Genomic DNA, 12940 nt, shown 5'->3' with positions numbered 1-12940 from the left:
ATGCTGTCATTAACTTAATTGGGAGCTGATAATGAATGAATGGCGCTTGTTTACTATACCCTATACTCTAAGGTGTCCTGGAAAACCTTTGTTGGCACAATCTCTTTCCTTTGGGCTCAGTCACATTTCCATTGAAATCACTTGAGTTCCCTGCGTAACCGATGAAGGCATAAAGGCACCATTCTTTGATCTCAGTTGTGTGGGGGGGGGAGGGTGCTGTCATTTCAGTATGCAGTACATGTATGTTCGGATAATCTTGCCATTGTTAGTACAGTATCCCAACCCAGGCAGGCTTGATGTCACTTAGCCCGGACACTCTCCATTTTACCCTCATTAGCAGACTCACCTTTAGTTTTCCTTTTGGGTAAGGAAGCAGGCAACCACCCAGCTCTGTAGAGTTGGGAAACAGGTCTGTGTTTCTCAACACTACTTAAGAAGTTTTCAACAATTCACCTTATTATAGCCTCTTTTCACCAACTGCCCCCATCCCATAGATAACCAGGTGCTGCCAATTCCTGAGCTTTGGGGGAATTCTTTAGTATCTATTAGTTCTTGACACTCTCAGCAGCAACATTAAATTCAGTTTCTGGTATCCTAAGTCATCGATCACTTTACATCTTTCTTTCCACCTTTCCCCACTGTTTTCACTGAGGCCCCCTTCCAGTGTTCCCTATCTTCATAACTTTATCACTTTTAAAATATTCCTTACTGTCATTTAATGGAGTTTAAGAAGGGTAAAACGTAGACATATGTGCTTAATCTGTCATCTTTACCTAGAAGTTCAAGTCCTCATCTTTTCCAAATCTTCCAAAATTAGTTAAGTTACAAGGAGATCAACTTAAGCACAGTGCAAGACCATGGGTAAACCAGTTTGGAGCCCCTCACACCAGCTGCCTCTTCTGGGGTCAGTGAGAAGAGTTATGAATGACACCATCACTTTCCAAAGCCTTTCATTGAGTTCCAGCTTCTGCAGACAAAGTCACTTTGCTCACCTGTGTAGGACACGGCACTGCTGTGCATAGCAGGGAGAAGCAAGGTCCCTGAGGAGGCTGCAGAAACTCAGAGCTTTTATGCAAAGCCCAGAGCCAGCACTGAGGCTTCCCAAGAGAAAGAAATCCTCCACAATGCACAGCACTGATTTCTAAGTACGGAAAAAAAGAGAGTAGAATCCCTCATACTCACAACTCACTAGTATAATAATGCTACTATAACTCTTCTGACTTGAGACAAGGGGGACAGAATGTTCCAGCTTCCCCAGGCATACTGGAGCAGAGAAGATAAGGCCAGCCACCAGTTATGTCTCGAAGTAGTAGTGTACGGGTACAGGATGGGAGGTGTACGTGCTGGTTGTAAAGAACATTAAAAAAAATAGGAAGAAAAGTGTTCTGTTTTTTTCCCCCTGATGCACTACCACTTTTAAACCATGTCAAGGACAAAATTCTCCCCCCACTACCGCAGACTGCTCATGACACCCTAGCCCATGGTGCCTCTGTCCCAGGCATCCCGCCAGCAGCCCAGTTACCTGTGGATGATGTGGTACCTCTGAAGATACTCCAGGGCCAGTGCCAGCTCACAGATGTAGAGTTTCACAGTCCCCTCTGTGAAATGCACATTCTGCTGCAGATGGTAGCGCAGGTCTCCTCCCAGGAGCAGGTCCACCACCATGAACATGTCCTCCTCGTCCTGGAAGGAGTACCTAGGAGCACAGAGGGACAGAGAACATTAGGGGTGGAGGCACCTTCAGCACCCTCAAGACCAATGCCCCCATTTTACAGAAGAGCAAACTGAGGCTCAGAGACAGGCACTGAGTTGCCTGAGTCATGGTGCTATGGGAGTGCAAGGGAAGGGGCAAAGGCTTTTAATTCTCAGGCTGCCTCCACATTTGTTGGGGTTTCCTCACTTCTTACATAGCAAAGGCAAGCAGGAGTACCCAGCATTAGTTCCCAGGCTCTGGCAGACAGATGACAGTTTAACTACGACAGGACTCCAGCATGTTTCTTCATCTGTTTTAGCAGGTGCTTTAATGAGATGGTGTCAGTTGTTTGCAGGAGCTAGCCTCCAAAGCCACACTCCCCTCCCAAACACTCCCTCCATTCCCTGCACATGCATGCTGCTCCCCACATGGAGCTTGTTTCTGCAGCTCTTGAACGCAGTGGTGTTATGGGACATCCAAGTCTAGGCCTTAAGGGAACGGGCAGTTTCTAATTCTTGCCTCTTGGAACCCAGCCAGATCCAAGCCACATGAAGAGGACAAAAGAAGGAAAACCGAATCCCCAGCTGAGTTCCCAGTGACAGCCAGAGCCACTGCCCGCCACACAAGTCAGCCGCCTTGAGCAATTTCGATATTCCACTGCAGCCCCAGACAGCATGTGGAGCAGAAGAACAGTCCAGCTGAGCCCAGTTACCCCACAAAACATGAGATGATTAAATGGTGGTGTTTTTACACCATTAAGTTTTAGGGTGGTATTTTGTTTTGTTTTTGAAACAGTAGAAAATTGATACAGTACCAAATTCATTTTTAAAAAATGCACTTGGGCTTTCTAAGGACTGAAGAGCCAACATATAGAATCTGAGACTGTTGTTAAACAATTGTAGGATAGCATCACATCACAAAATGTTGTCAAGTTCCTTGTAGATTCATGGGGTATAATAATGGAATCATGTAACATAATCACAGAATTGCAGAATATAATCATGGAAGCTTAGATCTGTGTCTTAGATCCTTAGATATTAGTCCGAATCAGTTAGGTCCTTCCCCTCACTTAACAGAACAGGAAACTGAGGCCCAGAGGGAAGAAGGGACTTGGTGAGTCAGTGTAGGTGTGGGGACAAGAACCCAAATCCCCTGGCTCTCACTCGCTGCAGTGCCCTGATGACCATACACTGTTGGGATGTTGCTGTAATGCACCCCCACTGTGTTCCAGTATCCTGGGTGTGCAGCCCTGGGGAGGGAGCCTGATGTATGATTTGGTCCCAGGACAGGCAACAGAACCGCATGCTTACAGGACAGGGAATTCCAGGGTTGGAAGGACCTCTAATCCCCTTCAGCTCCTATTACAGAGATTGGGGTCCAGGTGAGAGGAGATGGCTGGACACAAGTCATATCTATCCTCTGTGTGTGTCTTACCCATTGTTTATAATGGTTCAGAATTAAGGCAAGGAAGGTGGCTATTTATTGTGTCCCCAGATCATGAATTTACCAGGTGCTTACGGAACACCTACTGTCTGATAGGCATTGGGCTATGTGCTGGAGACACTGGGACAAAGAAACTGTCTTCGCCCTGGAGGAGTGCACAGTGCCCTGGGAGGGACCGGGCAGACAGTCACTGACAATGCACGGGTGGGCGTTCTAGGAGTCTTTCCAGGGTGCGGGGGAGTGTGGGAAGGGAGGAGGCCAGTGCTCCAGGAAGCGAAGGTGGGCAGGAGGAATTGGGAAAGTCTTTGCCCATAAGGGGTTTACCGGGTCAGGAACACACAGGATGTGTGACTCAGACAGAGAGGGAAACAGTGTGACCCATGGCGGGAGGCTGGATCATGGCCTAGTACCCACAACCTGCACAAACAGCGGAGGGCCACCTTTGGGAGTCACCGTGGTGACATGGATGAGCAGGAGTGGAGTAAGATACAGTCCCTGCTCCTCATGGAATTAGAGACCGGAACAAACCTCAGAGATGGAATGAAGTGTGTACGGTCAGAGACTCACAGGAAGTGCTGCGAGGGTGGAGGGGGCAGGGCTGAAGCTGCCGTCTTTCTCCTAGGCTGTTCTGTGCTGAGAGGCCCTTCTGCCTTTCTGGGCAGAGGCACCCAGAGTACCCAGGGGCAGCCCAAAGCCTCACTGCTGCCCAGACATTCCCAATATTTCTATCATAATTTCAAGGCACTATTTCTAGAAGTTTCAGTGAGAATATTTTTGTTTGCCCAGAAAGCTTTTATTACTGTTGATATTATTAATTATTATTCTCACTCTCACTCTTGGCTTCCCAAAGTGCTGGGATTATAGGCATGTGCCACTGAGCCCGGCCACCAGCTGGACTTTAGATCCGTTTCAGGGCCAGTATAACCTTCATTCATGCTCCTCCCCCTCAACAAAGAGGAGCGTGTAAGTGACACAGTCTCGCTGGGAAGCACAGGACTACCTTGTTTTACTGTACTTCACTTTCTTACAAATTAAAGGTTTGTGGCAACCCTGCCTCCAGTAAGTCTATCAGTGTCAATTTTCCAATAGCGCCTGCTCAATTTGTATCTCTGTGTCACCTTTTGGTAATTCTTGCAATATTTCAAACAGTATTATATCTGCTATAGTGATCGATGATAAATGGTCTTTGATGTCACTATTACAATTGTTTTGAAGCACTGCAAATGGCATCCGTATAGCACCCAAAGCTTCATGGATAAATGTTGGATGTGTTCTCATGCTCCACTGACCAGTAGTTTCCCATCTCTCACTTTCTCCTTGGGCCTTTCTATTCCCTGAGGCATAATGACATTGAAATTAGGCCAGTTAATAACTCTACAAAGGCCTCTAAGTATTCAAGTGAATGGAAGAATCACACATCTCTCACTTTACATCAAATATTAGAAATGATTAAGCCTAATGAGAAAGACATGCCAAATGCCAAGATAGGCTGAAAGCTAGACTCTTACGCCATAAAGTTAGCCAAGTTATAAATGCAAAGGAAATGTTATTGAAGGAAATAAAAATTGCTACTCCAATGTACGCATGTAAGACATGAAAGCCAAACAGCCTTATTGCTGATATGGAGGAAATTTTAGTGATCTAGATAGAAGATCAAATCAGCTACAACATTCCCTTAAGCCAAATCCTAATCCAGAGCAAGGCCTTAACTCTCTTCAATTCTGTAAAGGCTGAGAGAGGTGAGGGAGTTGTAGAAAAAGAGCTGGAAGCTAGCAAACGTTGGTTCATGAGGTTTAAGAAAAGAAGCCATCTCCAGAACATAAAAGCACAAGGTGAAGCAGCAGGTGTTGATGGAGAAGCTGCAGCAAGTTACCCAGATGATCTAGCTCAGATCATTGGTGAAGGTGAATACACCAAACAGGAGATTTGCAAAGCAGAAAAAAAATAGCAAATAGCTTTATATTGGAAGTAGATGCCATTTAGGACTTTCATAGCTGGAGAGGAGAAGTCAATGCCTGGCTTCAAAGGTTCAAAGGCAGGCTCTCTTGTTAGGGAGGCTCTCTTGTTTCAGCAGCTGGTCACTTCAAGTTGAAGTCAATGCTCATTTACCATTTTGAAAATACCAGGACCCTTAAGAATTATGCTAAATCTATTCTGCCTGTGCTCTGTAAGTAGAATAAAAAACCCCAGATGACAGCACACCAGTTTACAGCAAAATTTACCAAATATTTTAAGCCCAATGTTGAGACCTACTTCTCGAAAAAAAAATTCCTTTCAAAATATTACCACTGTTAGTCACCCAAGAGCTCAGATGGAGATGTACAGATTAATGTTGTTTTCATGATAAAACAACATCCATCCTGCAGCTAATGGATGAAGGAATAACTTTGACCTTTGAGATTCAATATTTAAGAAATACATTTTGTAAGACTATAACTGCCATAGATAGTGATTCCTTTGATGGATCAGGGGAAAGTAAATTGAAAATCTTCTGGAAAGGATTCACCATTCTAGATGTCATTAAGAACATTCGTGATTCATGAGAAAAGGTCAAAATACCAACATTAACAGGAGTTTGGAAGAAGTGGATTCTAACCCTCATGGATGAAGTCGTGGGTTCGAGACTTCAGTGGAGGAAGGCACTGCAGATATGGTAAAAGTAGCAGAAGAACTAGAATCAGAAGTAGAACCTGAAAATGTGACTGAACTGCTGCCATCTCATGATAAAATGTTAAAAGATGAGGAGCTGCTTCTCCTATGGATAAGCGAAGAAACTAGCTTCTTGAGATGGAATCTGCTCCTGATGAAGGCGCTGTACACATTGTTAAAATGACACAAGAGGTTTAGAATATTATATAAGCTTAGTTGATAAAGGGGCTGTAGGATTTGAGAGGACTGTCTCCACTTCTGAAAGAAGTTCTACTGTGTACAAAATGCAATCAAACAGTACCACTGGCTACAGAGAAATATTTCATGAAGTGAAGAGTTCATCACTGGCAAGCTTCATTGTTGTCTTATTTTAAGAAATTTTCAGTGACCCCAACCCTCAGCAACCACCACCCTGATCAGTAAGCAGCCATCAACATTGAGGAAAGACCCTCCACCAGCAAAAAGACTGTGATTTGTTGAAGGAAGACTCAGATGAGTGTTAGCATTGTACCTATCAAGTATTTTCAGATGAAGCTATGTATACTTGTTAGACATAATGCTGTTGCACACTGAATAGAGTACAGTATCGTATAAACATAACTTTTATAGGCACTAGGAAACAAAAAAGAATGTCAATAAGACCTGTCTGGGGAGAGAACCTGCAGAGAGGGAAACAGGGCTGGGAGCTAAATGCAGAAAGAGGCACTGTTGGAGGTACTGGCTCCCACCTCGTCAGAAGAAAGACCTATCCCTGAACTTCATATTTACATGAGCAATGACTGTTTTTTAAAAAAAATTAAGTAACTTTACTTTGAGTTTCTGTGACTTGGAACTGAGTTACCTGATACAAATTTTCATGTATTTGCTACTAGATAGAAGAATATAGATGCCCCAAAAGAAACCACAGGAATCAAATATAATGTCTCCTACAGATGTGCAATTTTGTATTCTAATAGCTGATGGACTGTTGAAACATTACATTAATAACCAGTGAGTTCTGTACTCTCAAGTCACAGCTAAACTGTCAAAGGGTATCTCATTCAGTATTCCATCAGAACTCTCTGAAGGAGCAACATGAATTTTCAGAGGGAAATTTGCACACTGGAATGAATCCTAAAGAGGAAAACCAAAATGCAAAGAGAACAATAATTTAAGAAATAATTCAGGTTGTAGCTTTTTCTCACTGCACATCCACATTCTGCCCCAGGCCACAGACCCTACATTCCCCGGGAGACTCAATATTATTACTGGAGAACAGAGAATGACCTTTCATTTCTCTCTCTGTAGTTTTGCACTATTCCACAGCTTTGTGACATTGTCCCTTTTGCTTCTTCTCGTATTAGAATTATAATTATATTCTCATAATAGTGCTGAACATTGTCATGGAAATGATGGAGATCACAAATAAGAGAGCTAAGCTCTATCACAGTAACTCTGACCTATGGAAAAATCTGGATAATTAGGCTCTCCTTGCAAGAGCAAAGAAAATTGTGCGCTGTGAAGGCATAAATCCTTGCCTGGCTATTGCAAGAGAACAACATAAAGAATGCAATTTTCCATGTTTTATTTTTTAAAAAATTATTAATTTCCTACTTTATTCCAGAAAGGATTCAGGTGACTTGTGAAATGTATATAACATAATGGAATTAAAAATAAGGAAGACAAAGATCAACTCACAGAAAAAAAAGGAAACCAAGAAAATAGAATCAGGAAAAAATACCCCAATTTATGCCTCAAGATCCTATGTGCTTGCCTGAAATGGGCCATCAATGTGCCTCAAATCTCCCCAGCACACAGAGTAAAAAGAGAAACACGATCTGCCACATGATTCAGAGCTGATGTGGAAAAAAACCAATTGTTAGGGAAAAGCAAGATTTTTGTCCTAGTACTGAAATCAGCGGGAAATTTCTTCCACTGGATTCTTATGAAGATAGTGTTCTGTAATGTGGTGAACCATGGGTCCACATAAAATAACTCTAAACACAGTAATAAGTGGAACAGGAATTTTTTGCATGATGTGCTTCAGGGTAGGCTGAAGGCATTAAAAATCCAATTTCATAGAAGCACTGCCACATGGGGCAAAGCAATGAGACTGTGCATCATGCTCACGGATGAACTTTCTTCAGAACAGGATAAATTTAGAGCAGAGCACGAGGTGAATGTTCTTCAGGGACGACTTCACAAAGACGGGCTCACACACACAGCAGCAAGTACTCAGTAGGCTTCTCCTATGCATTTGGCTCTTGCCAGAAGCCAAGGATTTAGTGGGAGAAGTCAGCACTTGAGTGCTTAACTGGGCTTAAGATCTTCATAAGGGAGCTGTCATGTTAGGACAAGTCCCTGGATGGACCCACACTCTCACAATTCTACACGTTCACCCACAATATTCCTTATTCCTGGAGCACCACCTCTGTCCTCTTGTCCATCACTCACTTCTCAGGTTAGTGCAGGGTTCCCAAACCCAGAGCAGTTTTGCTCCCCTGGGGACACTGGACAATGTGTGGAGACAGTTTTGGTTGTCACATTTGGAAGGAGTGCTGCTGTCATCTAGTGAGTTGGGGCCAGGGATGCTGCTAAATATCCTACAATGCACAGGACAGCCTCCACCACAATTACCTACTGCAAAATGGCAACACTGCTGAGGTTGAAAAACCCTGGTTAAGACTGATGCTCCCTTCTTTAAGCCTTCCCCAAGCCTGGAAACTGAGGCGGGCAACCCCCTAGTCCCTTATGATAATAACAGTTAACACTGATGTCATGCATACTCTGTGCCAGACACCGTTCTAAGTGCCTTATTTTCTTATTTTTATTTTTTGAGATGGAGTCTCCCTCTGTTGCCCAGGCTGGGATGCAATGGTACGATCTTGGCTCACTGCAACCTCTGCCTCCTGGGTTCAAGCAATTATCCTGCCTCATCCTCCCTAGTAGCTGGGATTACAGGCGCGTGTCACCATGCCTGACTAGTTTATATATATATATATATATATATACACACACACACACACACACACACATACACACACACACACATATATATACACACACACATATACACACACACACACACACACATATATATATATATATATATATTTTTTTTTTTTTGAGACGGAGTCTTGCTCTGTTGCCCAGGCTGCAGTGCAGGGGCTGGATCTCAGCTCACTGCAAGCTCCGCCTCCCGGGTTTACACCATTCTCCTGCCTCAGCCTCCCAAGTAGCTGGGACTACAGGTGCCCGCCACCTCGCCCGGCTAGTTTTTGTATTTTTTAGTAGAGACGGGGTTTCACTGTGTTAGCCAGGATGGTCTCGATCTCCTGACCTCGTGATCCGCCAGTCTCAGCCTCCCAAAGTGCTGGGATTACATGCTTGAGCCACCGCGCCCGGCCAGTTTTCATATTTTTAATAGTGACAAGGTTTCACCATGTTGGCCAGACTGGTCTTGAACTCCTTACCTCAAGTGATCTGTCTGCCTTGGCCTCCCAAAGTGCTGGGATTACAGGTGTGAGCCACCATGCCCGGCCTAAGTGCTTTATGTATATGCACTCATTTAATGCTCCCAACAATCCTTTGAGGTAGGAGTTATTACAAACTACCTTGGATAGCTCAAGACCTTGAGGTTCAGAGAGATTAAGTAACATGTCCAAGATGACAGCCAGGGAATGGCAGAGCTGGGACTGAGCCAAGATAGTCCATGTCCAGAACCCAGACTCTGTGCTTGATGCCCTATAGCACTTTCCTTGCAGCCAAGTCACCATCGCTCTCCTGGTCTCTTTTCCCCACCAGCCAGTGAACTCTGAGTAAGGGGACCTAGCTAATTCAGCACTATCCCCTGCATTTAGCACATAGCCAGGAGCATCCCACACACTCCGGAATGAATGGGCCACAAACACCTGAAGCACCCACATTCTGTGGGGCACATTGGGTCAGTCAATGATGTCTACACAAAAGTGGGGCATTGTACAGAAAAAAGACAGAGGGTAGAGGGTTGATGGCGAAGGAAGGGTGCTAGGCCCTGCTGTTTATGTCACTGCCTACAGGAACCTGCTTTTTCTCTGGCCTCTTGTTGTCACAGAGACCAGGAACTCCCATTAGCCTGAGTGACTCACCGGTCCCTCTCCATAGCCTTCTCCCTCCCTTGCAGGGTGCAGAAGTGATAGATCTGATGAGTGAGTCCAGAAGCAGCAGCTGTGCTCAGCACAGCTCCCTCGGGCTCCCCTTCTGCTTCAGGACCTGCCCACAGAGGGCTTATACTCCTGCCTGCTCTCTCCAACAGCCAGGGCCTGGCTAATGGAGGGGGACTTACAGGTGACCACCGTTTCCTGTGCCTCGGACGTGATTCCATTTCAGAACTCAAGAGTTAGCAAGCCGTTTTGGCTGCTGATCTACAGTGGGTTTCTCTGATTGACTGTTAGCATGAATTGGATACTTCCACCTCCACCTGTCAGACTCCTGTCTGTTAGTCCTAAAATCAAGAAGGGAGGAGAGGTTTTCTTCATAGACCCCCTGCTCATCCCTTAACACTTGTCCCATCTAACCATGGGATGTGGGCATTATCACCCTCAATTGCCCAATGGAGGAAACCAAGTCCAAGAGAGGTTAACTGGTCCAAGGTCCCTAGGTCAGTTTTCTTGGAAAGCATGTCATCATCAGCCTCGGAGGCTGCTTACAAACTAAAGGTCAGCCATGCTAATAACACAGGAAATACATGTGAACACATATGAGGGAGGTAGTGCCTGTTGCTGGTGGAAATCTGGAGTTGGAACAGCTTGGTTCAGCTCCTCCTCTTACCTGACGAGTGACTGACTCTCAATCTCACCTTGCCCAGGGCCTGGCCAACAGTGGAGCATCCACAAGCCTTGCGCAGTTGTTAAAGGTAGGGGAGGTGGAAAGGGAAAGGAAGAGTCTGGAGGAAACCCTAAACCTTTTTAGTCTCCAGGCAGCATGATGCCACTTGAACTATTTGAAACAGGCACCTTTCTTCACTTCTTCTTCCTGAGGCAAAAGTCACTGGGTGCCCAGAGATGATTCTGTGGGATTCAGAAAATCTCTGCAGTCAGGAAAAGCCATGTGTCTACAACACTCATCTCCTGTGTTTTTACTGGGTGGCATCTGCAGGAGCAATGAGCTGGGCATCTCCTCAGGCCACTTTCCATTCCATCTGACCACTGAGGGGAGCAGATGGAGGGGAGGTCTCACCCACTATGCTCACCTCTAGCGATTCTTAAAAATGTAACAGCCAGCAAGAGAGGAGCTAAGAATAGCCTCACAGGCTACAGAAATCCAACTATGGAGCGCTGGGCTTTCTGACAGCTCATATTGTACAAGGGAAAAAGAGTTTATCAAGCCTGACTTGTGCTTGATACATGTCTTTAATAACAATCACAATGATAAGGTTTTTATTATTTTTTTTTTTATAGACAAGGTCTTGCTGTATTGCCCAGGCTGGTCTTGAACTCCTGTCCTCAAGCAATCCTCTTGCCTTGGCCTCCCAAAATGCTGGGATTACAGGTGTGAGCCACTGTGTTCAGCCAGCCCCCCGCTCCCCCCCACCCACCTTTTTTTAAATTTGACTTGAGGTACAAGAGTCTTAAAGCCACTCAAACATGATAGCTCTCATCGTTCTTCACACCGGACTGATTCTCACCTCCTATCTCCTTTCCAGGAAGCCGAAGGAAGCTGGTTAGCTTCCAACTGCCTCCCGTATACCAAGGCAACAACATAGGAACCTCTCAAAGCCATCCAGCACTTCCAGGCAGAGGCAGTTTGGGGCAGGAGCGACTGTGTGATGAGGCGAAGGCAGGCTACAGGTCCACATTGCCCCCGTCCCACTCCATGGAGGGGCTTTGAAACAGGCACCAGGGGCTTTTGATAGAGGAGATAGTGGGAAAAATGCACAACAAAGGAGAGGCATACATACTGTTCACGGGGACAGTGAGCCTGAAACAGTAGCTCCAGCTCCCTTAGCAGTGGAAAGAAAGCAAAGGGCAATGCAGAATGACCAATGCAGCTCTCACCACTTGATTAAATAAGATGAAGCCAAACTGCTGTTCTTGGGCCAAATTCCAAAAGAAATTTATAACTTGCATTCTCTTACAAGGGGCATTGAATGAAAGAATGGGGAAAGAATAATGATAACTCACATACGCTGAGTGCTTCCTATGTACTAGCCATGGCCCTAAGTGCTTTTTATAATACCATTGACGGAGGCTCCTGGTTCTATGTGAGCTTTTTACATTGGAGATCTCACTTAATTTTCCAATGCTTTAGTGCAGGCATTATTATGGCCATTTTAGAGGTGACAGAACTGAGGTTTGGAGAAGCTGAGTAACTTGCCTAGTGTCGCACTCAGCTTTGCTCCAACCCCCTTCCTCTGAAATCCTTTTGCCAACCACACCTTCAAAGCCCTTTTATACTCTCTCAAAGACCCTTCCCTTCAGCCACACAGTGCACACCCTTCTGAGTCTACAGTGATGAACTTTTCAGCATTCAGGACACATGCATCGTTTGTTGAATATAATCAACCTGTTTCTAAAAACCAGTCATTCTGTTTGAAGACACTGAAAATATATTTCCCATTACTTTAAGTGGGAAAAATTACAATGCATTGCTCTTCAAACCAAATTTCTCAACCAATTTCTTCAAACACAAGGTAAACACAACAAAATAGACAGGAGATCCATTTGCTAATATGTCAAGTGTTTCCATTCCATCCTCATGATCAAACACTAAATATAGTGAATGATGTTTTAGTTTTGGGTTTTTGCAGTAACAGGGTCTTGTTTACCCTCAGCAGTGTCTGAGTCCCACATCCCTGTGGCGATAGATACTTAATATGATTTTTCAAACTGACTACACTTGGTGCTGACGTTTCACTAGCTGTACCTGAAATGTAACTTGAGACTTGCCCTGATATCACATTGTTAAAAATGTTATATTGAGTTTCAGGACTGTAAATCTAATTTTTTCCATATAAACAATAGCTGAAAAAGTATTGATAGATACATCCAGGGTTGAGTCATGTGAAATTGCCAGTGTTTACCCAGTTTTGACCACAGAAGTAAATTTCGTATGGTTCAATCTAATACAGTCCACACAGCCTTAGTAATAAAAATCAAGAGGCACTGGACCAGGAAAATGTTAACTGCAGAGGCGTTC

The 12940-nt window shown here is 44.6% G+C and overlaps 1 protein-coding gene across 3 annotated transcripts in view; it reads right to left on the bottom strand.

The window, feature by feature from the left end:
* The window catches only part of STK32B (serine/threonine kinase 32B), a 412340-nt gene that overhangs the window by 149687 nt on the left and 249713 nt on the right, over nt 1-12940 (bottom strand). For all 3 annotated transcript variants that reach the window (XM_003898462.5, XM_009206514.4, XM_017958564.3), the window contains one exon: nt 1523-1696. In XM_003898462.5, the coding sequence (XP_003898511.1) occupies nt 1523-1696 (174 nt within the window). The remainder of the gene's footprint in view (nt 1-1522; nt 1697-12940) is intronic.

The sequence above is a fragment of the Papio anubis genome, chromosome 3 (assembly GCF_008728515.1).
Source record: "Papio anubis isolate 15944 chromosome 3, Panubis1.0, whole genome shotgun sequence".
NCBI lineage: Eukaryota > Metazoa > Chordata > Mammalia > Primates > Cercopithecidae > Papio > Papio anubis.
The sequence above is the reverse complement of the archived record's forward strand: the minus strand, read 5'-3'. Positions and strand labels throughout refer to the sequence as shown.